The following is a 26,907-nucleotide window of genomic DNA, read 5'->3' as shown; positions in this document are numbered from 1 at the left end:
CCAATTCCCAAATACTCACCATCCTCAGCCCATGAGTGGGCAGGACTGGCATTGGAGCTAGAGATATCTGGAGAGCTCTGAGATTGGGAAGGCTGTTATCTCGTTCACAGATGAGAAATCTGGCACAACAATTCTTGCAAGTGTCAACTTCCAGCCTCGACATTCTTTATCCCACAAGTGAATGACTCAGCCTTGGCTTTCAGTCTTTAGCACTGTCACAGCTCTGATTAGTTCAGAACATGGTCTGCTCTACAAGCAATCACCACCAATTGTCCAAAGCATGTTAAAACCCATAGAGGTAATATGTTAAAATAAAAATACAGAACATAGGAGGATAAGTAAAAGTTAACATTTACTGAGAGATACAGGACTGAGTATTATGAAGGACATACATGGATGGACGTGGCAGTGGAGCCGATGTAACAGGCACAGGCCCTTCTCCCAACATGCCGAGGGAAAGGAGCCAGCCACTGCCAAAACAAGTAACACAATGGAGATAACTGTGGCATATGCTTTTGTAACAAAAAGACCATAATAACATACATTTCTATGGGATCACATCTAGTGATTATATAAATCCATATAGAGACTGTTGTATAAAAAACTTTATAAAAATATAAAAAGTGTAAAAATGTGCATTTTTTCTCAAAAGCATGGCCTGGACAGCTGGGCTGTAAACATTATACAGAGGGTGTGCTTGTGGGGGGGCGCCTGCGCCACAATGCCACAGACAGGCCCAGCAATGAGGCAGGACTTGTGTCAAGTGTTTGCCATTCTTGGTTTCTGGTTTAGTTCTGGACAGAGGGAGACTGCAGAGGCAGGGACCCCCAAAAACAGGAAGGATACAGAACCAAACACTCATTTGCAGCTTTGCCTGCCCTCAACTTCCTCCTACCCCAATTTCTCTGGTGTCCAAACTTTTCCATTTCTGCTGACTGCCAGCCATTAGCTGCAGGAAAAAGCGTCGGGGGAGTGGGAGCCGCAACACTACCACTTAGTGTCCCAACATGTTCCAGACTTGGAATGCACTGCCGTGGGATGCACAAAAGGCTTTCTAAGAGTGCCATGATGAAGCACCAGAAAGGCCTTTCCCCATTGGCTGTGATATTTCCAAAATCATCTCCTTCACTCCCTTGGAATGTACAGTCTCCAAGGAAGCTCACTGTGTTCTGTTTGCACTCATTTCTAGTGCTGAGTTCTTCGTACAGTACATAGATGAGAGATGCTCAGAGACCCTGGAGTTTTTTTGGCTTTCACCAATCTACTTCTCTCTTCGCCCACCATTCTCCTTTCACTTTTTCTCCAACTGTTCGAGCAGTGGGTTGGCTTCATTCTCCGGGGTTTTGACGCTATCTGTCCGCACAATGCACGTGGGGCGGTGACGGTTGAGCATCAAAATCAGCTGTTGCCTCTCCTGCTTCAACTCCTCTATCTGGGCCTTGAGTTCAGCATTCATGAGCTCCAGGCGCTCAGATTCCTAAGACAGAGCCAAAGAAAAAAGCAGACAAAAGCTTCAGCTTGTTAGCCTTCAATATAAGAACTTTTATTTATTTATTTCCCATACTTGTATCCTGCCCTTCTCACCCCGAAGGGGACTCACAATCAGCAACAATTCAATGCCCAACATACAATTCCAAAAATAACAATTTCAATTAAAACCAAATATTAAACATAATTAATTAAAACAGTTAAATCACACTATAACTTACATTGCACAAATATTAAGGAAAGCACTGTGTCTGACATTTACTTGTCAAAAGATCCTTCATTGTACTATTGAGCATAAAGTGTTCAACATTCAAACAGAGGGAAACTAATGAAGGACTTTCTACCAAAATAAGATTTGTGCAGATATTTTCATCTATCTTAAATGGATGCACTGGACTCGAGCATGGTAAAGCTCTCTCTCTCTCTCTCTTTGTATTATACCTCCCAGAATTTCTGAACTGTGGGTGTAATCCATAACTTTCCCAAACTCCTCCAAAGAGTTGAAGAAGACACTGAGAAATAGCAAATCCTGTGCTGGCATCAACTCACCCTCTGCAGGAATTCTGTTCTCTCCTTTTTCTTGTTCCGACATCGCGCAGCTGCAACTTTGTTTTTCTCTCGCCGCCTTTTCCTCCTCTCCTCTTCTTCATCTAGCTAAAGAAAAAGAACCAAGTACACCATTACAACTGAAGAAAAAGAAGAAGCAGCAGCCAATATAATAAGTCTCCTTGTGGGAAGCTCATGGCAAAATAAACAACAGATCCAACCCCAAAACAAACTTCCAAATAACTATTGCACAAAGATCTTTGAGCAAGGTTCAGTCTTTAACCACAAAACCCTGGCTATCACACTGCAGAAATGTCCTCTCATGTCTCCTTCTTTGCAACATTGCCATGGCTGTTTTGCCCAGGCTCTTTCCTTTCCCTTTACAAATACGCCAGTGCTTATTATTCACATTATAAAGTAGAGATCTTTATGAATTCTTCTCAGAAGCATCGTCAATATTGCTTACTGCTTTTTTCATCAGCTACTGGATTTCCTATTGAGTGTATATTCACAGAAAATGTGTTGAAAAATTACTCTTTTGGACTACAAACTCCCAGATTTGCAGTCCAAGTAAAAAAGAATAATTCTGCCAAGCCAGAGCTGCTCGAATGCCATCTTACTACTGCAATTCCCTGACCTCCTTCCAAGAAACTCAGAGCAACATATGTTGTTCTCCCTTTCCTCGTGTTATCCCCACAGAAAATTTCTGTAGTGGAAGAAATATTATATCCCTGAAAATCAACCAGAGCTACAACTGAATAAAATTTGGTATTTGGATCTCCTCAACTGAAATCCATCTCTCCAACCAATTCACTAGTTTCCTTCAGGGCTAGTTTGCCACTACTTCTTCAAACCTGGAAACTTTCCAGATAACTTTGCCTTCTTGACAATATTCAAATATTGTTTCTAGTGGAGGAGAGATGAGATTTGAGCTAGGAATCTCCAGGCCAACTTCTAATAATCTGGACAACTGTAGTTGTTCTTGACAATTAAATCTTAAATTGATGAATCTAACAATTAATGACAAACATAGAAAGAGGACTTAAAAGGTTAGAAAAGGAAATGAGCTCTTCATAAAAACGTTTTTGCCATTCCTTCAGAAAGAGAATGTAGAAGCACCAAATTTGCAATGAACAAATTGTTGACTTTACAAAATTCAGTAAGTAGTTCTGCTGCATTTGTTGTCCTAGGCTGAATTCTCCTACAATGTTTAGTTCTGATCTGTTTCCTACTCCACTCTCCTATTATCAACGTGTTTTGTTTCACTGTGTGATCAATATTTTCCTGGATGCCCATGTTGAATCTTGTGATTTCTTCCTTTTCTGCTTCTATGGTGGGATCATAAACCTAGTTTAAAGTTGATTTTTCCTAGAGTCTTCGTGAAAGCATTCACTCAGATTTCACATTGTTTCCCCTTACTGCTTTTGTTACATCTTGCCCCACTATTAATGCTAGCTCATTTCTTTCAAAGCAGTGTAATTACCTGATTGAAAATGCATCATTGCTGTTCATTTTAGCTCACTCATACAAAGCACAGCTTTCTCTATTCTTCCTCTTTTACCATTTTAAGATTTATCCAATTCATATGTCTTACATTCCATGTTCCTACTACATACATTGAACAACTCTGGACTTTTCTTTCACCTTTGCATATGTCAACAATGAAATTCCCTTTCAGACTGAGTCCAGCTGCATCTTTAACCACAGAGTGATTAATACTTGTCTTCTGTTCTCATTGAATGCCTTTCAACCTGATGGCCTCATGTGTTGGCACTATCTCTTATTTTGTTTTGGATTGGCACATCATAGATTTTTCAAGACAAATGGCATTCAGTAGTAGTTTACTGATTTATTCTGTGCAGAGTGCCACTAATGTTTTCTCTGAGAAATCTTTACACACACACACACTCCATAAACACAAGCACACACTATTGCTGTTGCCTGGTAACTGTTTGGAGTATCTAGTCAGCAAAAGTCTGATTTCAGAGACTTTTCCAGCAGTCTGTTACCTTACAAGGGCACATAATAATACTAACAAATAGTGTCAAGGTGAAAAGAAATCATTAATGGCAATGGCTATATACTTCCTTCAACATTAGCATCAGAGACAGTGTGCAATTTCATCTTTAAATGCCACCCCCCCCCCAAATTTCAAAGTACATTTGGGAATTCTTTCCCTACAGTTTTTCATAGACACTAAGAATGAACACGGAGGTTAGTTTTGGTGACCTATGATTGTCCCCTGCTTGTTCAAGAAAGTAACTTTCCCAGGCTCAAAAAACACAGAATTGGACTGGAACTCACCTCACTCTTCACTGGCTGAGGCCTCTTGCCCAGTTTTACCTCCAAGAAATGCAGTGGGGAGATCATGGCCCCAATGCTGCGAATGTCAGCATACTTCAGCTCTTCTGCTGTCAAGGTGGCACCAGGCAATCCTGTTAAGGGGCCAAGGCCAGGCAAGGCGCCAGCTGTCAAAGAGGGGTCCGGAATCTGCCCTGGCATCATAGCACAGCAGATAACCCCACAATCTGCAAAAAAAGAGAAACAGAAACCATCAGTTACTACAGGAAGCTGAGCAATGACTATCTCAAAACCAAAGCATTTTGAAACCTCCATGAGACAACATGTTTGGGAAGACTGGCATGTTTTTGCTGAAACTCTCTCCCAAAGCTTGGAAACATTCTTTTAAAACTCTAACTCCCGTAATCCGCTAAGCAATCTTGTAATCTCCAAGTTTAGTCTCCAAGTTTTGATCCATTATGGAAAAGGCAATTCATTCCATATTGGATGCCATGCCCCCAATGCTGTCTTGAGGCAGCTTACTAGGACATTATCCTGAATGAAGTCATCCAGAGGTCTATGAGCCATCATTAAGAAGTCTTCTTCCTGCACTATAAAGTGAAAAAGTCACACAAGCAACTGAACATTGGCATTTTTGTATATCATCACAGGCATGTTATTGTTGTTACATGCCTTCAAGCAGACTGCAAGCTATGATGACCCCATCATAATATAGTGACCCTATCATGCATGTTCTCATTACAATGGCGTTGTTTAAGCAAATGGAAACATAACATTGTTGGAACAACCACTTTCATGCCTTGCTACAAATGCACAATATTAGTACAGCCTCGCTTCTTACCCATGTTTGCCTTGTCCAGCCCATGTGCTTTGTGTCTCCCCCCCCCCCTTTTCCTTTTACATACTCTATTTTGCCACAGCTGTGCAACTGTGCAATTGCAGAATTCTAGCAAGATCTTCCTCCACAATATTGGGACTGCAGTGGAATTACATTATCATATAAGGAAAAGTGGTGGAAAATAGTGATATTGGTTTAATTGAAGAGATGATCCAATCACGATTCAAGCACAATGTGACTATGGGAGAGTCACATAACTGCGTGAAAAGTCTATTCCAAAAGTGTTTCTATCCTGCTGTAATTGCACTCATGTCCTTAGAAGAAGACTGCCATTGCATTTCTGTTGGGCTGACAGTGTGACTTGCACAATGTCCCCCTGTGGAGTTCCATGGGTGTGGGGAAGAGATTCAAACTCTGGTCTCAGAATCCTAAACCAACATTCAATCCACTGCACTACTCTGGAACTCTTACAAGTACAACTGTCCAATCTACTAATGAAGAATGTTAGTAGACTCAGCAAGAAAAAGAGAAGTAATTATTAATTTTTACATCAGCATCATGAAGTTAATATTTATTAACTATAAGAAGCAAAGATTACCTAATACAAAAGCCAGCATGTTCAGCATATTTATGAATTCAAAGAGGAAGGCAGAACAGCAAGGAGGAAGTTGGCTCCCTGCACACATTATTTACAGCTAGGAAGCATAGTCTTTCTCCAGATGAAACCTTTAAGCCAAATGCTCAACCTGAATGCAAACAACTAATATAAGGGGTTCTACTCTGGAAGGAACGGTTGAAAATGTTTCCCACATCCTATTTGGACAAGGGCTGGCTGCAGCTTGCCACGGTAAATGAAGACAGATTCACAAAATACCACCAAGGATAAATGAGGTTTTACGTTAAGAATCCACAGGGCTGAATGCAATGGAAGGAGGAAGAGGAAGTAATAAAGGTTTTGCTTCATCTTCTGCGGAACTACATGGAGACTAATAATGCCACTATTGTGAAAGGAAAGAGAGCTCTGAATCCAAAGCCAGAAGCTTACTTGTTACTGCCAGCTCAACAAGAGAAAACGAAAAGCTAGGAAATAATATGAGAGAAAAGAGGCACAGGTTATAATGGTTAATGTTCTTTCCAGCTGCCTGCCAGAAGGTATCCTTGGCTCCCATTGCCAGCTGTTTCAGTACTGGAAAGCAGAAATGAGGCATAGGCTCTAGGCTCTGCCATTGGGCCTCCTCGCCTCCCAGGAAAAACATCCTGGCCCGGAGGTGGGGACCAACTTCACCCCATCCTCAAGCAGAGAAGGAGCAGCTGCAGGAAGTTGGTTTCCTCCCTACCTTGCCAGAATAAACACTTGGCTTTACTGCCATGTGCCCTTCAACTTAAAGGAACTGATGCCCTGGCCCTTCCATTAGCCATGCCTCTAAACACAGGGCGAGGCGATATGTGGCCCTAACCCAAACTTTGCTATGCTTTGAATCTCTCTTGGCCATTTTTTTTCTTCATTAGAAAAGGAAGGATTAGGTTTCTGGAAGCCACAACAAATCAAATCCCTTTGCCCCAAGGGAGCTTAGGAAACTGGAAGAAGTCTTCCAGGTAATTTCAGTTTGGACAGAAGAGTGGCCCAATATGGTGAAATGGTCTCTGGACCTTGTATTTCTGGGCTTAAGGCTACTGAATTTTCACATTTTTAAAATCCTATTGTAACTGGATTCATACTGAAAGCACTCTATTCTCTAGGAAATAGTTTCTAACTCAAAGATATCACCCATAATGTGAAAGGTGACAACAAATTATCCTGGAACAGTGGAGAGGACTTTGGGGTATCGCTGGATTGGATTATCCAGAGGCTTGGACAAGCGAGGCTTGGATTAGTGAGACTCTACTGTATTTCATCACATAATAGTCATATTTTTATCCCTTTTTGTTGGAAAAAGGGGATGCGACTATTATGCAATGAAAATGGTATCTTGTGTTCGCCTGTTTTTTTTTTTATTGTTTTACCTCCAAAGCGAAGAGGAGGAAGGAGGGGGAACTCTGTGTGTTTAAACTTTCTTTGGATGGAGAAGCACAGAGAGCTGGGTGTTTGTTCAAACTTTGAGGAGAGGTTTAGTTTGGTTTAAAATTACCTGAGACAATTACGCGAGGAAAGAAAAAATAATTTTGAAACCTAAAGGGGGTATGTGCAATGATTATCCAGTGAAATACAGTGATTTTATATGGAAGGCATGATGACCAAATCACTCTGGGCAATTCTATGATGATGGATAATGTCCAGGAACCTATCATGTTGTGGTTTATTTGTTCAGTCGCTTCCGACTCTTCATGACCTCATGGACCAGCCCACGCCATAGTTCCCTAGTGGCCACAGAACTTATCTAAAGGAACCTATTTAAAGGAGAAAAAGTTGTAATAATGATGAATTAAATTGCCCTGGCTCAATACTGGATAAAATGCACCCTTCCATCACAACAAACCTCTGGATACCCTAAACAACTGCAGCCTATTACAGTTGATCCTGGAACCAACTTGAGGGGAGGAGTCCTTGGACTTCATCCTAGACAGTATTCAGGATGTAGTACAAGATGTCAGTCTTATTAAACTAATCGGAAACAGTGACCCTAGTGATATCAAATTTAATTTACAAGAAAGGGGAACATTTCCAAGGAAATTAACATAATTATATTTGACTTCAAAGTTCCCATAAACACTGACAAAAAGGAAAAGGAACATCAAGAAAACAGCATCTCTAAAATACATCTAGCATATTTCCAAGGAGTGACCCCACCCCAAACTACTATGAAACCAGCTAAAACAATGAATGTGAGTATGTGTATGTGTGTGTGTGTGAAAGAGAGAGGGGGGGGAACAAACTCCGCCCCTGACCTTATCTCTGTGGCCCCAAAGTCACACTCCAATTTTAATATTAAAGTTAGAACTACCCCAAACACACCAAACCATGCAGAGAGAACAGTTTGACCGTGAAGTCATTTCTGATGAAAAACAACATAGTATTGCAACCTCCAGGAGTGAAAACTAATCCCAACCCATTGCTTAATTGCCTACCCCACAACAATGAAGTATACTATAATTTTAAAAAGTCATAAAAACTACTAGCACGGTAATGGGAACAGACAAGGAAGCTATTGAAGAAGAGAAGGTTTCCTTTAGAAAATGAAGGTCTTTCCCAAATGAGAACAAGAAAGAAATATCCCCAGAATTCACTGTTAGATTTACCCTCCCGATCCCTCTCCATCCGCACTTAGTGTTGCAATTCCTCCTTACATCAGTTTGTATGAATATTTCCTGATCAATAGAAGAACAGATTCCTGCCACATGCAGTGGCTGCTACTTGGCAAGTGGGAAATGGGGGACAGCCATGGTCCCAACATGTCCCCTGAACTAGGCAATACATAGGATTCACAAATACAAACTAGTCACGAACACATACCTCCAAGTTACACATTCATCACTGCCTTAGTGAATTCTGATCAATAAATTGTGTAAAGGAAATGTGAACAGAAAATATGGGATTTTAACGGTGAAGTTGATTGGATTCATGAGAGAGAGATCTCTCCCTTACTTTCCTGGACAAAATTTGTCAATTCAAAAGGGCTTTCTTTTTCAACTTCCTACATTTTCTCCTCATATCTCTGACCCTGGAGTCCTTTACAAATTAATAATAAAGAGATTCAATATTGAGGAAAGTTGCGACCTCTCCATAACAATAACTTGTCATTTCACAGTGTTATGAAAGTGATATAACACTTATTTGTTTTCCTTCCTGTTTCTGCATGTGATGCCTGCTCTGCAATGTACATATATGCTTTCTTGATGTTTATACAACACATACTGGTGCAGATATGTATACACTGCATCTGAACCCAGATATTCTTCCTCCCCAGCTTCTTAAATATATCTTTTGCCTTATTTTCCCCTACTCAATTTTATTTTGGGGTGCAGGCAACAAAGGCTCTCTGACAAAGGCTCGTCCCAATATCTGACCAGCTGCCAAATAACAGCAAGCAGGACTGAAACTAGTACAACAGCAGCAGTATTATATAACTGCTGCCTACATCCTTTTCCAAAAGGAAACAGTCTTTGGCTGCAATCTTATATACACTTACATGCAAGTAAGATCCACTGAATTTAATGGGCCTGAACAGACGTGTGAAGGAATGTACTATTGAAGACATATTCCAGGCCATGACAGTTTAGAGCTCAACATAGTTTACTTTTTTGAGATTCTTGCACACACAGTCATTTAGACAGCCACTATTGGAAATGTACAACATCCTTGAAGCAGATTTTTAGGATTTATTTGACCACAAGTTTGTGTCCTAAGAAACAAAGTCCATCTGGAGTCACTACTTGGGGGGGGGGGCATGAGAATGTGTCTATTGTTACTTTTGTTAATCAAGAGTTGAAATTCTGAGCTGGAATTTTCTTCTGAATGCAGGGAGCTTGCTTCCAGATCAGTACAACGTAAGACCAAATTGTGCAAACCTCACCCACACAACTATACTCAGATTATGAAAATATTTAAAGTATGTCAATTAATTAGTTAAGTAGATGTCTATTCAGGTCAATCAGATTGTATTCAAATTCGCAGGTAAGCAGGTATAAGACGGCACCCTTAGGATGAAATAGTGTGCACACATTCTGTGCAAGTACTGGTAAATCATGAGATTTGCTTGCATAGGATTGCACTGTCCATTTCCTCAAACCTGGGATCTCTAGAGATCTCATCTCCAGTGGATGGCAACTCTTACCAGCCCTTGGAAGCACAGTGAATGGTGAGGGCTTCAACAGCTGGAGGGCAGCTGTTCTCCATTCCTCTCCAAAGGGGTACATCACGAGGAACAGCCTGCCGCGGTGCTCCCTCAAGAAACGACTGTACTATTTTGTGCATATTCTGGAAGGTGCTTCTTGCACTGCAGCCTTGAAGGCTCCCTGTCAGGCATGGTGACAAAATGCCAGATATGCTACATCATGAAGACGTCTGCATACTGTCAGAAAAGGATCTTAGTGTAAACTAGCCTTTCCATTAGGAAAAAGAATAGGAAGGAAAAGTGCTATTACTTGAATGTTGGATCTGGTCAGAGAGTTTTTAAAATGCCATTATCATTGCGTGTTCCTTTCAAAGTGATTGACCAGGAAAAATTACGTTGCAGCCCAATAGTGTTCAGTCCTGGTATCACCAGGACCCTGTATAAGGTTCAAAAACTTCTAGTCTTACTTCACTATGCAATAAATTTGATGAGAGCTTGCCTGGTGGCTGGGATACCAGGATTCCTATCTCTGCTCAGCCATACAGACCCACTGAAACTAGTTAACCTTTTGGACTCTGAGGAAGACAATGGCAAGTCTCCTCTGAAAAAAATCTTGTGAGTAAAAATGACCTGTCATATCTATGGATTCTGTATCCACAGATTCAGTCATCCATACCTTCAAATATATATATTTAAAAACAAAACACAAGAAGCAAATTTTGCTTTTCCTAGTCTATATAAGGGATAGCATTTTATTATTACACCATTGTATATTATGGGACTTGCGCTTCCATAGATTTTGGCATCCACAGGAAGTTCTGAAAACAAACTCCAACATATATCAAGGATCTTCAGTATAGGCACCATACATACAAGCTGACTTTGAAGGAACCTTTTTTATTTATTGTATTTACATATTACGTTTCTCCTATCATGGGACCCAAAGTAGCTTGCAAAAGGCAAAAATGTAGTAGGCTGAAAACTGAAAACAAAAAACCCCTAAAACATAATTTAACAAGTCGTCATATCATAAGACCAACAACTGGTACTAGGAGATAGTTGGGTAGCATGAGCAATTATTCCTTGTTAGCCAAAATGCAAGGTCTGTTTCCTGCAGAGACAGGAATCTGGATTTGCCTTAGAGTCTGCTTACTCTCACTAGGACAGTAAGAACGTGATAAAACAGACACATCTTACAGACAGACAATCTGCCATCTTGGCACAGTGTGAACAATATACTGGAATAACTGTGCAGTTAAGGTGACAGTGCTTTACTTTCTGCAGTATGGCAGGTAGGTTTGCACTGAGGTGGCTGGTGGATCTCCTGTCATGGGGAGAAAGGATAGATATCCTCTGCATTTCACCAATGCTCTTCCCACAGTAGTTCCATATTGAACAAGAGTTCCTATTTGATCCAGCATAGCTCTGAGAGAAGCAGCAAAAAATGGAGTAGATTCACTTCAGTGTGGTAGCAGATCTACTGACTGTTCCTAGTTCGTTTAATACCTCACCCAGAGCTCAGAAAAATTACTTTTGTGCGGTGTGACTCCCAGTTGCCTCTGGGATTTTGAGAGTCATAGTGCAAACTAGTAACTTTTCTGAGCTTTGATCAGACCATCTTAACAAATTCAGAAGAAGCTGCCTAATATACCGGTCAGACTATTTGACCATCTTATCCAATGCGGTCTACCACTAACATCAGCTCTTTCAGCTCTCAGTCAGAGAGGTTTTTCACATCACTCTCTACCACAGGGAAAGGGAACAGCCACCCTCCAGATGTTTCGGGCTATACCTTCCATCACATGAGCTGTACTGACTGGATGATAGGCAGCATAACCCAGCACAGCTGGAGTAGGGAAACTTTAACAACAGGAAGCTGATAGACTGGGACTTTTGGAGGTTTCTGTCTCCAACAAAGGCTAAACTTTCATTTAGAATACAATTGGTAAGTTTTGCCTATAGGACACCTAATGTAACAGTAACAGTACAGATGTAACAGTACAGAGACTTTTTGAGAAACTGAAGTTACTTTTCTATTGCTAATGGGGTTGAAATTTGCTTACCTGTTTTTTATTGCCCTTTGTCCCTTGTTCCCACATGGCCAAGAAGGGGAATGGCCTTTGCCTGCATTGAACATCTTAACTGTCAACAAAAGGAACATCTGAGACAAATGTAGACCTGTGCCTCTAATACTGTCCCTTTTCTTTTCCTGTATGATTTTTTTTAACATCTCCACCTGATGAAGAAGCCAGTGAAGCTTCAAAAACTGGGATGATGTATTTGGTGCATTTTGGCTGGTCAATAAAGATATCCCTGTTTTGTGTATTTTGTAATGTGGTGCATTCCATTGGGAAAGGGTGTCCTAATTCATATTCACCTAGGCTATCAATCTTTTCTACAAACTGGAGCAGCAAGCACACATCTCCATTGGATTTTACGATAAGCAGACCCTACACCAGGCATGGGCAAACTTTGGCTCTCCAGGTGTTTTGGACTTCAACTCCCATAATTCCTAACAGTCGGTAGGTTGTTAGGAATTGTGGGAGTTGAAGTCCAAAACACCTGAAGGGCCAAGGTTTGCCAATGCCTGCCCTACACTCACATGAATGAGCTTGAATGTGTGAACTGTGACATATGCCTAGCCTTTCCTCTTCCTTTTGGGGTGAGAGGAAGAAAAAGATTTCACACATGTCTGGAACAGGAATGGGAACTGTATGGTCCTGCGGCTGCAATTCCCAGCAGCCCTAGTCAACAGAGCCATTGGTGAGAATGACTTCAGTTTAATGTCATTTGAAGGGCCACAGAATTCCTACTCCTAACATAAAGCCACATATATTATTGGCCCCTCTGTTGGTCATGACCATATGGATAGCAAAGCAGGGCAGAAAACTTGTTTTCTCCTTCATCATGTAACAAGGGCTGCACTTACTTTCAGTCTTTATCAACCAATGTTTCCATGCACCTAGTAGTGTCTCCCCTGTCCCAGACATAGTTGATGAAATATCAAGAGAAATGATTCACAACAAAGATGGGGGGAATGTGTTCACTTCCAATGGCTTTGAACTGCAATCCCTATTATCTCTTTTGATTGGGTATGTCGGGCTGCAAGGAACTGCAGATCAACAAGCCCTGAAGATGCACAGTCTCTACCCAATCTGTTCCTTAGGCAGTCCTTTCAGTTTCAATCGACCACTAAGGCTGAGATGGATAATCAGTAAACTGGGATTTGGAGTCAGGTACTCAATTCCCGAGCCAATAGGCTTCAAATCCAACCACTAAATACAAAAATAGATCCATAGGTATGGAATATAACCAGGCCCCATATCTTACCAGCACTGCAGCCATGACCTACTGTATACTGCCTGATTGCCAATTATTACTGACTAAGTCTACCCAAAAAGTTTATAGTATAGCTAGAGACTTTAGGGGTGGTTGCTCTTATCCCAACTCCTACACAACTGCAAGCAAATTGTTGCCAATCCCTAGAGCCTGCAAGTCCTTCTGCTTGTTTTCCTCCCCTCCCCTCTGTGGTGACTGCTCCAGCCAATATCCTTCCTTTCAAAAAGCCTGCAACTGCTGATCAGCTGATTGGGCTGTCAAACGGACACACGGCTGATTGAAAGGAAGCGCAAATGGAGAGCCATTAGAACTATCTGAAACTCTTTAATTAACACTGTAATGCTGTTGACAGAGCTTTAATAAATAATTAGGGGAAAGGAGAAATCCAGCCGAAGTTTTTAAATTCCCTCCATTATGCGTAGATCTGTACATGTGCACATGCAAATATGCTTGTATTCATTCTATTAGGATATGTGCATATGTGCATATATGGATCAGTGCATAATCATATACCTTTTAAAAAAAAACTTCCAGCGGACGTCCCTCGTCTGCCATTTTATCCCGAGACGCAGAAGGAAAGCCAGTGATGATGGCAGGGAAAGAAATCCCGGGACCAACAGGCAAGTGTGGAGACCTGCTCTAAGAACCTGGGTTTTTTTGCCCCTCTTAGAAATCCCACAATTTGGTACTGTCTGGAAGAAACCTGAATCTATGTTCAGAGAAGGGTGCTCCACATCAGCGGTGTTCAAGCTCTACAGACATCTAAACTGCAGCTCCTTGAATCATTGGCCATGCTGGTTGGCATTGAAGCCCAGCAACGTCTGGGGATCCATAATGGAGAGCAGCTGCTTTACAGTAACCCCCTCAAAAGCTTCTCATTCAAATTATGGTTAAAAATCAGTACATGTTATATTATTTAGACCTTGCTTTTCTCCCAATTTGGGAGCACACCTCATATTTTAACATTAGCATATAATGTTCAACCCAGACTGCTAGCAAATGAGGGAATAAAGGGCAAATTGTTGATAATAGTATACAACTATCGATTCTGCAACTATTTACATTGCAGCAACAATAGGCTCAGCAAATATGTCATGAGCAAAGGCTACATAGCATATAGGGATAAAAAAAATTGCTACTAATGTTGTGAAAGATATTCCTGCAAGTTTTAAGAATAAATAATAATAATAATAATAATAATAATAATAATAATAATAATAATAATAATAATAATAATAAAAACTTTATTTATACCCTGCCACCATCTCCAGGAACAGGAAGATTAGGAATTACAGGACAAACGCTCACACATCAAAGGTCAGAAATTACAGAACAACGGTTCATAAATGTACATATTTTTACTCTTTGGTTTGATTTATCATTAGTTGTTTTGGCACTGAATGTTTGCCATTGTGTTTATTTTGTTGAAAACCACCCTCTGTCCCTCTGAGGAGATAGGGCAGTCTACACATAAAGTTTTATTAGTATTGTTGTTACATATTGGTTATCTATCCAATCCTCCAAAGCATGCCAAGTGCTCTTGAGACAGACAGCCAACTGTTGTTCCTCGTGGAGAGGGTGGATCTGGATTATAACCTTCACGTCCCATTTACCCACCCACAGAAATGGGCATTGTATAAGATGTCAAGAGCCACACAAAGAATGTGACATCCTAACAACTGGTATCCCAGACACCCCCACAATTTTGCAGATCCCCAGTGGAAATCCCTGGCAAAAGGCTGCAGATAATTTTCATGCGGGCTTCAAGAAACAAGTTGAAAAATTCCTAGCTTGAGTCAGTAAAGCATTTGTCTCTGCTAAACTCTCCAATCCCCAACACACACATACACACACACACGGAGTTTGGCAGTGGTTGCGTTCCAGGGCTGGTAATACAAGCCATGAAGTGAGCTGCCAAGACAAGCAACAAAATGAGCCAGGCCCCATTTCATTGGCCACCATACGTTGCATATGGCCCTGGAACCAGCCAAGAGAGTGTTCTCACCCACCTTGAGGGCATAGGAGACCCTGTGTTTTCAAATACACCTCCACAGGGCCTTCATTAAAGGGAAATGGAAACATAATGTGGCTGCTGCCTGCTCTTTTCTCTCTCACTCACTCACTCTTTCTCTCTTGGTATTTCTCCTTCCTCTCTCAATTTGATCTCCAACCTACTTTCCTACCACCAGAGGCAAAGAGTGGGGAAGAAAGAAAGGACTGCCTTCTGGAACCGAGTGAGGAAGACTGACTTTCACTCCGCTTCATGCCCGATTGCTAAAGCGGACTTAGAACTGCCTCTGCTCGTGCAATTTTGGAGGCTCCTTTCTTTTTGCAGGTTTAGCAGGAAGGAGATGCATTTGTGGAAAAGTACTGTTATGTCAATGGGTCACAATACTCAGAAAGAGCTTGCTTTGAAATCGCAGAGTTCTCAATGTGTGTCTATTGGATACAGACCACTGATGTGAAAATGAAACTTATCTGCAAAACAAAACAAAAGACTGATGTACACATTATGTGCCCTAATGCATGCATTTGGGTAGATAAGGAGTGTGGGGTCATGTATCCACAAACATGAGCAAATCTGCACATTTTGGAAATTTATTTTTAATATAACACTTAGAATGCCCTAACCAGGAAGGCTCCTAACTCTGCCAGTTGGAGAATTGGGAAGGGGATTTTCAAAAAGAAATGCAGTAGACCAGGCTTGGGCAAACTTTGGCCCTCCAGGTGTTTTGGACTTCAACTCCCATCATTCCTAACAGCCTCAGGCCCCTTCCTTTTGCCCCTCAGCCGCTTAAGCGGCTGAGGGGCAAAAGGAAAGGGCCTGAGGCTGTTAGGAATAGTGGAGTTAAGGGCCAAAGTTTGCCCATGCCTGCAGTAGACTCTCAGTTAACCGCCACTCATGGTAACTGGTAGATGCTGGATTTAGTTTCTGGTTGATTTAGAGTTACTATTAAAAATAAGCCTATTATTATACCCCACATTATACTATATTTATTGATCGGGCATTTATATTGAAATACAGTAATTAAATGCAAACAAAGACAAACTTAATGTACTGCAGTTTTATTGTGTTACAGAAACCTAGTTTCTAGAATTGTATAAAAAGTGCAATATGTGCAGGATTTAACTAAAAACTGAAACCAAAGGAGCAGAATAATAAATATGGGAAATATGCTTCTCCAGAAAGATGCTCTCAAGCACTACATGGGAATCTGTAAAAACTAACCCGCCTGCCTGTCCTCCTTAACATACCAGAAAAGGTGTGGCTAAAATAACAAGACATGCCCAAAGCTGCGCAACTTGCAAGCCTTGGAAATCATTTTTCCAGCTCCTCCAGGCAGGGCCTAGCCCAGACAAAACCATAAGCAGCAAAGGAGAAACCGGCCACTTAGACAGTCTTTGCTGCTTCACTAGACACGTAAACAGAAGGGGATGCATGCAGGATCAATCCCACAAGGACGCTCCCGTGGGGGGAAAAGGATCGATAAGAATGAACAAAACTACCAATAGAAGTGGTAAACAAGGGAAAGACGGAAGATACGAAGCTTTCATTATTTCTTATCACATGGCGGCCCTACACAACATCTGGCTGCAAGCAAGCCATCACCATTTTCACATATACATTCCAAATAGACAGGGTCTGCCATCTTTTCCCATGCTTTGTGAAAAATACAGAAAAGTTCTATTTTTAGTACTATAGCTCCCAGAACAGCATGGATAGTGGATTTTGAGATTCAGAGCAAAAAAATGACATTTCAAAGCTCTGTTTTCAGTGGATGTGCGAGCTGCCCTTACTCCCACCGTCTAATGGATAGCAGTTTTCCAAGTTTGGTTCCTCCACTATGTACATCTACACTGTAGAATTATTGCAGTTTAACACCACTTTATCTGCCAAGACTGAATGCTATGGAATCCTGTGAGTTGAAGGTTGGTGAAACTCCAGCACTCTTTGACAGAGAAGGCTAAAGTTGTTAAACGACAACTTTGATTCCATAGCATTGAGCCATGGCGCTTAGAGTGATATCAAACTGTATTAACTTTACAGTGTAGATACATCCAAAGACTCTTTCATGGATGTGAAATGTTGGCCAGAAAAATGCCAGGGCGGCATTTAGGAATCTGATATGCCAGATGTCAGTGAGTAGTGGGCACAACAATGAGAGAGAAGAAAGAAAAAGAGGGGAAATTAAGATAAGAGCATTCCTGAGAGTTGGCAAAGAAAAGGAGCAAAACCAATGGAGCAAAAAGATTTCTGGTGCTGCAGAATGAGAAGGGAGGGAGGCGCTGAAAGAGAAAAGAGAAGAAGGAATGGCTACAAAAAGAAAAGACTCTTGAATGAAGGTGGCAACCCAGAAACTTTCCTGTGGCCAAAACAATGTGACAACAACTTTTCCAAGTAAGCTGACGTGTTGATACCTAGGAAAGGGTCACCTTTGGTCTGCGATGCCTTCTACACACCCACTGCTTTCCCTGTTCTTGTGGTTAATCTAATCTAAATACAGATATACTAAGGTTTTTCTGGAGAGAGTCGTGCCCTGATGCACCCTGGGCCTGAGGATCCATCTCTCACCCAAATTCCACAAGAAGGAGGGAGACATCTGAAGCAAGAGAAGAAATAAGCCACCCAAATATTCTGATGCCTCAATGGGTGCATCCACACCAGAAATGGGCAAACTTCGTTCCTCCAAGTGTTTTGGACTTCAACTCCCACCATTCCTAACAGCCTCAGGCCCCTTCCTTTTGCCCCTCAGCCGCTTAAGCGGCTGTTAGGAATGGTGGGAGTTGAAGTCCAAAACACCTGGAGGGCCCAAGTTTGCCCATGCCTGGTGTAGATGCACAAACAGTCTGCTGCACTATATCTCTCGTGTTAATTAATCTGGGGCAAGTACAACCTCACCAGGGGTGCATGTAGACTGCAGAATTAATGCAGTTTGACGCCACCACAACTCAATGTTGTGAAATCATAAGATTTCTGGTTCAGTGAGGGACCAGTGCTCTTTGGCCTTTGCAAAATTACAACTCCCATAGATGCACAGCATTGAGCTAGATGACTTAAAGGGGTGTCAAACTGTTGTTAATGTTACAGTCCAGCTGCACCCAATGTTATGAAATTGTGGGACTTGTAGTTCAGCAGGTCACCAACATACTCTGGCAGAGAAGGCTAAAGACCTCATACAACTACAGCTCCCATGGCCTCACAGCATTGAGGCATGGAAGTTAAAAGTGGTGTCGAAATGCATTCATTCTGCAGTGTAGATGTTCCCCAAATTTTAAAAGGAGAGGGATAGGATCTCCTCTTTTCCCATTGGACTCTTGAAGGTGTGGTAAAACATCCTGCTCTTCCGATAGAGAAGGAGAGGGGAAGGGGCTATTCAGGAGGCGCATCTACATTATAAATTTTATGCACTTGGATACCACTTCAATTGTCCTGGCTCCGTGCTATGCAATCCTGGGATTAGCAGTTTGGTGAGGTACCCGCATTCTTCGCCTGGAGGCTAAAGAAAGACATGTTGACAAGGTCTTCATGGCCGGAATCACTGGGTTGCTGTCAGTTTTCCGGGCTATCTGGCCATGTTCCAGAAGCATTCTCTCCTGACGTTTTGCCCACATCTATGGCAGGCACCCTTAGAGATTGTGAGGTATATTGGAAACTAGACAAGGGGGGTGGTATGTATCTGTGGAAGGTCCAGTGTGGGAGAAAGAACTCTTGACTGTTTGAGGCAAGTGGGAATGGTGCAATTGGCCACCTTGATTAGCATGGAATGGCCTTGCAGCTTCAAAGCCTGGCTGATTTATGATTGGGGGAATCCTTTGTTAACACCTCCACAGATATATATGTGTGTGTATGTATATGTATATAATATAGATAGATAGATATCAAGAGAGAGCTAACACCTCCCAACAAAGGATTCCCCCAGACAGGAATCAGCCAGGCCTTGAAGCTGCAAGGCTTTTCAATGCTACAGTATATAAACCCCACTTGCCTAGTTATGGAGCCCCCAGATGGCGTAGTGGACTAAGTGACTTGAAGGTTGGGTTGCTGACCTGAAAGCTGCCAGGTTCGAATCCCACCCAGGGAGAGTGCGGATGAGCTCCCTCTATCAGCTCCAGCTCTATGCGGGGACATGAGAGAAGCCTCCCAGAAGGATGGTAAAAACATCAAAACATCTGTGCAAAGTCCTTGCAGACGGCCAATTCTCTCACTCCAGAAGCGACTCAAGTGGCTCCTGACACGGGAAAAAAAATTGCCCAGTTTCCAACAGGCCTCACTACCTCTGAGGATGCCTGCCATAGATATGTGCGAAACACCAGGAGAGAATGCTTCTGGAACATGGCCATACAGCCCAGGAAAACTCGCAACAACCTAAAAGAAAGCCCTTTGTGAAAGAAACCGCACTCAGCCATAGCAACTGAAGTGGTATCGAAGTGCATTCATTCTGCAGTGAAGAGGGAGGGAGGGAGGGAGGGAGGAGGAAAGGGTGGAAGGAAAGATGGAAGGAAGGAGGAAAGGAAGGAAGGAAGTAGGGAGGGAGGGAAGGAAGGAAAGAGGAAAGGAAGGAAGGAAGGAAGGAAGGAGGGAGGGAGGGAGGGAGGGAAGTAAGGAAGGAGAGAGGGAAGGAAGGAAGGAAGGAGGAAAGGAGGGAGGGAGGGAAGGAAGGAGGGAAGTAAGGAAGGAGAGAGGGAAGGAAGGAAGGAGGAAAGGAGGGAGGGAAGGAAGGAAGGAGGAAAGGAAGGAAGGAGGGAAGAAAGAAAGGAGGAAAGGATGGAAGGAGGGAGGGAGGGAAGGAAGGAAGTAAGGAAGGAGAGAGGGAAGAAAGGAAGGAGGAAAGGAAGGAAGGAGGGAGGGAAGGAAGGAAAGAAGGAAGGAGAGAGGGAAGGAAGGAGGGAAGGAAGGAAGTAAGGAAGGAGGGAGGGAGGGAAGTAAGGAAGGAGAGAGGGAAGGAAGGAAGGAGGGAAGGAAGGAAGTAAGGAAGGAGGGAGGGAGGGAAGTAAGGAAGGAGAGAGGGAAGGAAGGAGGGAAGGAAGGAAGGAAGGAAGGAAGGGGAGAGGGAGAGAGAGAGAGAGAGAGAGAGAGAGAGAGAGAGAGAGAGAGAGAGAGAAGCGCGAGGAGCGCAGGCCCACCCAAGCAGAGGCGCCGAGGACGAAGTCCAGCCTCGGCAGCGGAGGGGAGGGACATGCGGGGCGCCCACGGAGCGTGGATTCACGCCCACGCAGAGAGGGAGAGAGAAGGAAGGGATCACGCAGAGCTCCTAGCTACCCGGATCCGTCCCGCGCTAGTACCCACCGCTCGGAAGGCGCCGCCGGGCCCCGGCTGCAGCGGGAAGGGGCTCTCAGGCTCAGCTCCCCGGCCTTGTTCTCCTCCTCCTCCGCCGCCTCCTCTTCCTCCCCCTCCTCCTCCTCCTCCTGGCAGCCCCCGGAGCCGAGCCCAGCGGAGCGCAGGCGGCGGAGGCGGAGGCGAGAGGAGCCGCGGTGTCCCCGCCGTGGCTGGGCTCGGGCCGCTCCGTCCCTCCCGCAGGCTGCGTCGGGCGGCTGGGTGGGTTGCATCAGCCCCGGTTATATAGCGGGCCCAGGGCTGCCAGCGGGGAGGGGTCGGGAATGCGGAACCGGCCGGGCTGCCAGCGCCAGACGTCAGGAGCAGGAGGAATGGGAGGGGGAGCAGGAGGAGGAGGAGGAGGAGGAGGAGGAGGAGGAGGACGGGCCAGGCCGGGGGCGGAGTTGTTGTTGTCCTCCTTGTAATATTTGTATCCCGCTTTGATTGCTGTGGCAGAAGCTGGATCTACACAACCTTATATCCCAGGATCTTATCTGGCAGTGGACACTCGCCCTTCCACACAGCCTTATAATCCAGAATATCAAGGCAGAATAACCCACAATATCTGCTTTGAACTGGGTTATCTGAGTTCACACTGCCATATATCCCAGCTCAAAGCAGATAGTGTCAGTTTTTATTCAGCTGTGTGGATGGGGCTTCAGGGACCAGGGCCCTTCCACACAGCCATATAACCCAAAATATCAAGGCAGAAAATCCCACAATATCTGCTTTGAACTGGGATATTTATTTACTGGCTTGGGGACTCCGCAGTGCCTGGGTTATTAGAAGAAGGCATTGTTTTGGGATGTTATGTCATATCACTGAAGTTTGGTCCAGATCCATTGTTGGCTGGGTTCGGTTCTGTATGGATAAGAGTGAACTACAACTCCCAGATTCCCAGGGCAGTCGCCCCCAAACAGGGCCGGTCCAACAATGAGGCAAATTAAGTGGTCGCTTCGGGGACAAAACATACAGGGGCACAGGGGGAGACTGCTTTTTCTGTTGATTTCTTGTAAAACATTATGTTTTGGTGCTTAATTTGTAAAATCTTAATGTAATTTGATGTTTAATAGGCTTTTCCTTAATCCCTCCTTATTATCCAACATTTTCGCTTATCCAACGCTTTTATTTTTCAGTGATTGGTTGGGGGGGGGGTGCCAAAATTCTGTTCACCTACACTTGAAAAATACCTAGGGCCAGCTCTGCCCCCAAACTCTGCCAGTATTTGCAATTGGGCATGTTGGGCATGTGTGCCAAGTTTAGTCCAGATCCATTGTCAGCTGGGTTCAGAGCTCTCTGGATAAGGGTGAACTACAACTCCAAGATCCAAGGTCAATTACCCCCAAACTAGGCAGAATGGTGTTTGTGGAGGACATTAGCAGAGTTTGGGCTACATGTTCATGGTGCTGACTATAACCTGCATGTCAATGGAGGGAGGGCCATTGGTGTCTCCTGCGTGGTGGGAACTATAGCTGTGGAGGCAGGAGGCTGTCTTTGTCAGTTGACACCTCCTACACATAATACACGTTTCACTTTTATTATGTGTATAGATTGCACTTATATATTTATTTATTTACCATACTTGAATCCTGCCTTTCTCAACCCCCGAAGGGGACTCAAGGTGGCCTTGCAAAGGCAACTATTCAATGCCGCATGTATACGTACATCAATAAATACACCAAAAAATTTAAAAACCCAACCAATTAAAACATAACATTAAGATGATGATGATGATTATAATAATAATAATAATAATAATAATAATAATAATAATATAACAACTTTATTCTTATATCCTGCCGCATCTCCCCAAAGGAACTCAGGGCGGCTTACATGGGAACCAAGCCTGATAGTACAGCAATAAAACATATCAACATAAAATATATTTCAGTTACAATGAATTAATATATAAAACATATAAAATATAAACTAACAATAAATAATAGCCGAGTGCAATGGGCGTATTCAGAATTGGAGGCAGGGCAATAATGATGCATGTGCAATATATTGCAAGACCACTGGTAAGATGGGCCAGTAATAAAGTGCAGAGACTGGGTATAAGGTGGAGGTAGAAGGACTCAGTCAAGTTGTAACAAAATCAATCAAAGGCACATTGAAATAATCAAGTTTTCAGAATTAAAATCACATGATCCAGGTCATATTCCAAGGTCAGTCCAGGTCATCATTAAATTAATATATAGTCCATTATTGCACTGCTCCCATTGTTGACCAAAAGCCTGACCTCAAAGCCATGTTTCTAGTTTTTTTCTGAAGTCCAGGAGGAAGGGGGCCAATCTAATTTCACTGAGGAGGGAGTTCCACAAATGAGGGGCCACCACTGAGAAGACCCTGTCTCTCGTGCTCACCAATCGTCCTTGACAATTTCAGCATCCAAAGTGGACCCCTGAGGGGACTCAAAGCGGTTCCCAACATAATCGATGGCAAAAAATTCAGTGCCTTACATGTATAAAATGTCACATACCAAACAACAACAATAACAATAGATTAAAACCATTAACATTATAAAACTAAAAACAGCAATCACATACACTTCATAAAACATTCAGGCCTAGCAATGATTCCAAGGCTATCTTTAACTACCTCCACATGTTTCTGTCATTCACCAAATGCCTTCTTAAATAATCAGGTCTTAAGTTGCTTTCTGAAAGCTAGGAAGGAGGGGTCCAATCTAATCTCACTGGGGAGGGAGTTCCACAGTTGGGGACCACCATCAAGAAGGTCCTGGCTCTCGTCCCTGGCAATCGCACCTGCAAAGTTGGCGGGACCAAGAGCAGGGCCTCCCTTGTAGTTCTTAGTGTTCTATCTGGCTCATGGGGGGGATGTGTTCGGACAGGTAAGCTGGGCCAGAACCATTTAGGGCTTTATAAGCCAAAGCCAGCACTGTGAATTGTACTCAGTAGCAGACTGGCAGCCAGTGGAGCTGATGCAACAGGGGAGTTGTGTGCTCCCTCTACTACGTCGCTTCAGTAAGCAACCTGGCTGCTGCCCGTTGAACTACTTGAAACTTTTGAACAGTCTTCAAAGGCAACCCCATGTAGAGTGTGTTGCAGTAGTCTAAACAAGATGTGATGAGAGCATGGACCACTGTGGCCAAGTCTGGCTTCTCAAAGTATGGGCACAGCTGGTGCACAAGTTTTAATTATGTGAATGCTCCCCTGGCTACCATCGAAACCTGAGGTTCCAGGCTCAGTGATGAATCCGGGACGACTTCCAGGTTGTGAAGTCTTCAAGGGAAGTGTAACCCCATCTAGCACAGGCTGTAACCCTATACCCTGTTGGACCTTCCAACTGACCAGGAACACCTCTGTCTTGTCTGGATTCAATTTCAATATGTTTGCCCTCATCCAGACTGTCACAGCTTCCAAGCACTAGTTCAGGACCTGAACAGCTTCCTTAGCAGTAGGTGGAAAGGAGTAATAAGAGTTGAACATCATCTGCATACAGATGGCATCGAACTCCAAAACTCCAGATGATCTCTCCCAATGGCTTCATGTAGATGTTAAACAACATGGGGGGTAATATTGAACCCTGTGGGACTCCACAGAACAATGGCAGTGGGGCCGAGTAAGTGTCCCCCAATGACACCTGCTGGGAATGATCCAGGAAGGACTGGAGCCACTGCAAAACAGTCCCTCCAAACCCCATTCCCATGAGGTTCCCCAGAAGGATACCATGGTCTACAGTATTGAAGATTGCTGGGGGGTTCAGGAGAACCAAGAGGGATACATTCCCCCTGTCAAATTCCCTACATAGATCATCCACTAAGGAGACCAAGGCTGTTTTAGTTCCATGGCCCGGCCTAAAGCCAGACTGCGATATTTATTTATTTATTTATTTATTTGCAACATTTATACCCCACCCTTCTCTTCTGAGGGGACTCAGGGCGGTTTACAAAAATTGGCAAAATTTAATGCCCAAAATGCAATCATAAAAATAAAACAATATAAACAGATCTATTAATAACATTGTTAAAACACATTATAAAAACCTTAAAAACGTATATATAATTAATTCCATTTGTCCGAGATCCTCATGCTTCATCCTTAAATCAGGCCATGTCAACTTTGTCATTTACTCATCAAAAGCTTGGGCACATAACCATGTTTTCATGGCCCTTCTGAATCCCAGCAGGGTAGGAGCCTGTCGGATATCTCCAGGGAGGGTGTTCCACAGCCGGGGAGCCACCACCGAGAAGGCTCTGTCCCTCGTTCCCACCAGCCGTGCCTGTGAGGCAGGTGGGACCGAGAGCAGGGCCTCTCCAGATGATCTTAGTGATCTTACTGGTTCACAGGAGGAGATACGTTCGGACAAGTAGATTGGGCCAGAACCGTTTAGGGCTTTATAGGTCAAGACCAGCACTTTGAATTGGGCTCGGTAGCATATTGGCAGCTAGTGAAGCTGGCTTAGCAGGGGGGTTGTGCGCTCCCTGTAAGCTGCCCCGGTTATTAATCTGGCTGCCGCCCGTTGTACTAGTTGGAGCATAGTAGCAGAATATTTCCAATTGGGAATATTCGGGAGTTCCAATGAATGAACCGGAGACAGTGGAAACTGCTATCTGTAAGATATTATCCAAAGCAGCATTTTATTGAAGTCTTCTCCTGTATTGTTATTGTTGAATGTTATTTTGTTTTATCTAGGACTAGGTGATAAAACCCAAATGAGGACAGAAAGAGGTGAAGCATTATCCTGAATAAATGAGAGATATAAAGAATGTATGATGAGTCTTAATGAAAATGTTCCATCAGCTAGATTTTTATTACTGGAGAAAAGTGTTTTAGGAGAAAGGAGAAACTACAGCAAACAAGCACTTGGAATAATTGGCTTTTATTGAGGTCTTGATCTTGAACACATTTACACTGAAATAAATCCCATTGAACATAAACTTGCTTTGTAAAGCATCAAGATAATCTGAGGACATGTGGTTTATTCAGTACATAGTAAAGGTAAAGGTTTCCTTCCCCTGACGTTGTCTAGTCATGTCTGACTCTGAGGGTTGGTGCTCATCTCCATTTCTAAGCCGAAGAGCCGGCATTGTCCATAGACACCTCCAAGGTCATGTGGCTGGCATGACTGCATGGAGCGCCGTTACCTTCCCGCTGAAGCAGTACCTATTGATCTACTCACATTTGCATGTTTGCGAACTGATAGGTTGGCAGGAGCTGGAACTAACAGCGGGCACTCAAGCCACTCCCAGGATTTGAACCTGGGACCTTTCGGTCTGCAAGTTCAGCAGCTCAGCGCTTTAACACACTTCGCCACCAGGGCTCCTATTCAATACATACAATACACATAATTTAATTACCAAAATATTCAGTTACTGCATACAGAGAGAGAGAATGATTAAATGAACATTCTTAAACTTTGACCCCCCTCAATCTGTTCCCTTGAAAGTATTCTTCTTGTCATAGCTTAAAGTTACAATTACAAATGATGCGACAGAATGATGTATTGGCAATAGGATTGCCATTCTCTATTTCTCCCACTGTGGTTAGTTGTTACAATCCCCTTCTGGCTATAGTAGTAGAAGTGCATGCAGGAGGCTGAATAGCCATGAGCATTTCATAACCCCGGAGACCAATCATGCTCAGAACAAGCCCAGAGAGATTCAGTATTCTGACTGGGAAAGATTTCCATTATAAGTGGAAAAATGTGGACAGCAAGTCAAATGTGAATGAGGCCAAGTATCACATGGGATTAGGCCTGCTTCATTCATAGATGGTGATGATGCCTAATAAAGGCCTTGGGGTCAACAGTATTAACTCTTGATCATTATCACCTGCAGTTTCACATATCACTCCTGCTTAGCTGTGTCTTGCACAGCAGAGATTGGTTTAACGGTCAGTAGTAACACTACCAGCTTTGGAGCAAAGCTGTTTGCTCCTTTTCTGTTTCCTTACATTGCCTCTTACCCATACACTACCTTATAGCAATATTTGGGTGGGCAACAGATGGCAAATGCACTAAAGTGCATTTAACATCTGTTGCCCACCCAAATAAAATTGAATAGAGTTTTATACACTCAACCGTCTATTCTTGTGGGTATAACATGTACAGATCTGATCATTTGTGGGTTTTTCTGTGAATCTCTAGGTCTCCCACAGTGATGCCTTGAAGGTCCTAGGCCCCTTCTACACTGCCACATAAAATCCAGATTATTTGATGGATTATATGGCAGTGTAGGCTCATATAATCTAGTTCAAATCAGATAATGTGGGTTATCTAATTTGATAATGTGGATTATATGGTAGTGTAAAAAGGGCCCTAGAGATTCCCAGACAAGTGTTCTC

At 43.1% G+C, this 26,907-nt stretch overlaps 1 protein-coding gene across 1 annotated transcript; it reads right to left on the bottom strand.

The window, feature by feature from the left end:
* Positions 1-335: 335 nt before the first annotated feature.
* jdp2 (Jun dimerization protein 2) lies at positions 336-20,826 on the bottom strand. The gene is made up of 4 exons (XM_062968321.1): positions 20,573-20,826; positions 4,339-4,562; positions 2,038-2,142; positions 336-1,477 (listed from the first exon to the last, which is right to left on the bottom strand). The coding sequence occupies exons 2-4, from the start codon at positions 4,537-4,539 to the stop codon at positions 1,292-1,294; spliced, it is 492 nt and encodes a 163-aa protein (XP_062824391.1). The 5' UTR covers positions 4,540-4,562; positions 20,573-20,826; the 3' UTR covers positions 336-1,291.
* Between the last annotated feature and the right edge of the window lie 6,081 nt (positions 20,827-26,907).

Source organism: Anolis carolinensis, chromosome 1 (genome assembly GCF_035594765.1).
Source record: "Anolis carolinensis isolate JA03-04 chromosome 1, rAnoCar3.1.pri, whole genome shotgun sequence".
Classification (NCBI taxonomy): domain Eukaryota; kingdom Metazoa; phylum Chordata; class Lepidosauria; order Squamata; family Dactyloidae; genus Anolis; species Anolis carolinensis.
The sequence above is the reverse complement of the archived record's forward strand: the minus strand, read 5'-3'. Positions and strand labels throughout refer to the sequence as shown.

Coding starts and splice junctions, on each gene's coding strand:
- jdp2 (XM_062968321.1), bottom strand. CDS start 4,539: ATGATGCCAGGGCAGATTCCGGACCCCTCTTTGACAGCTGGCGCCTTG. Junction 2,143..4,338: donor CTCAGCCAGTGAAGAGTGAG/GTGAGTTCCAGT, acceptor CTTTTTCTTTAG/CTAGATGAAGAAGAGGAGAG. Junction 1,478..2,037: donor GAACAGAATTCCTGCAGAGG/GTGAGTTGATGC, acceptor GCTCTGTCTTAG/GAATCTGAGCGCCTGGAGCT.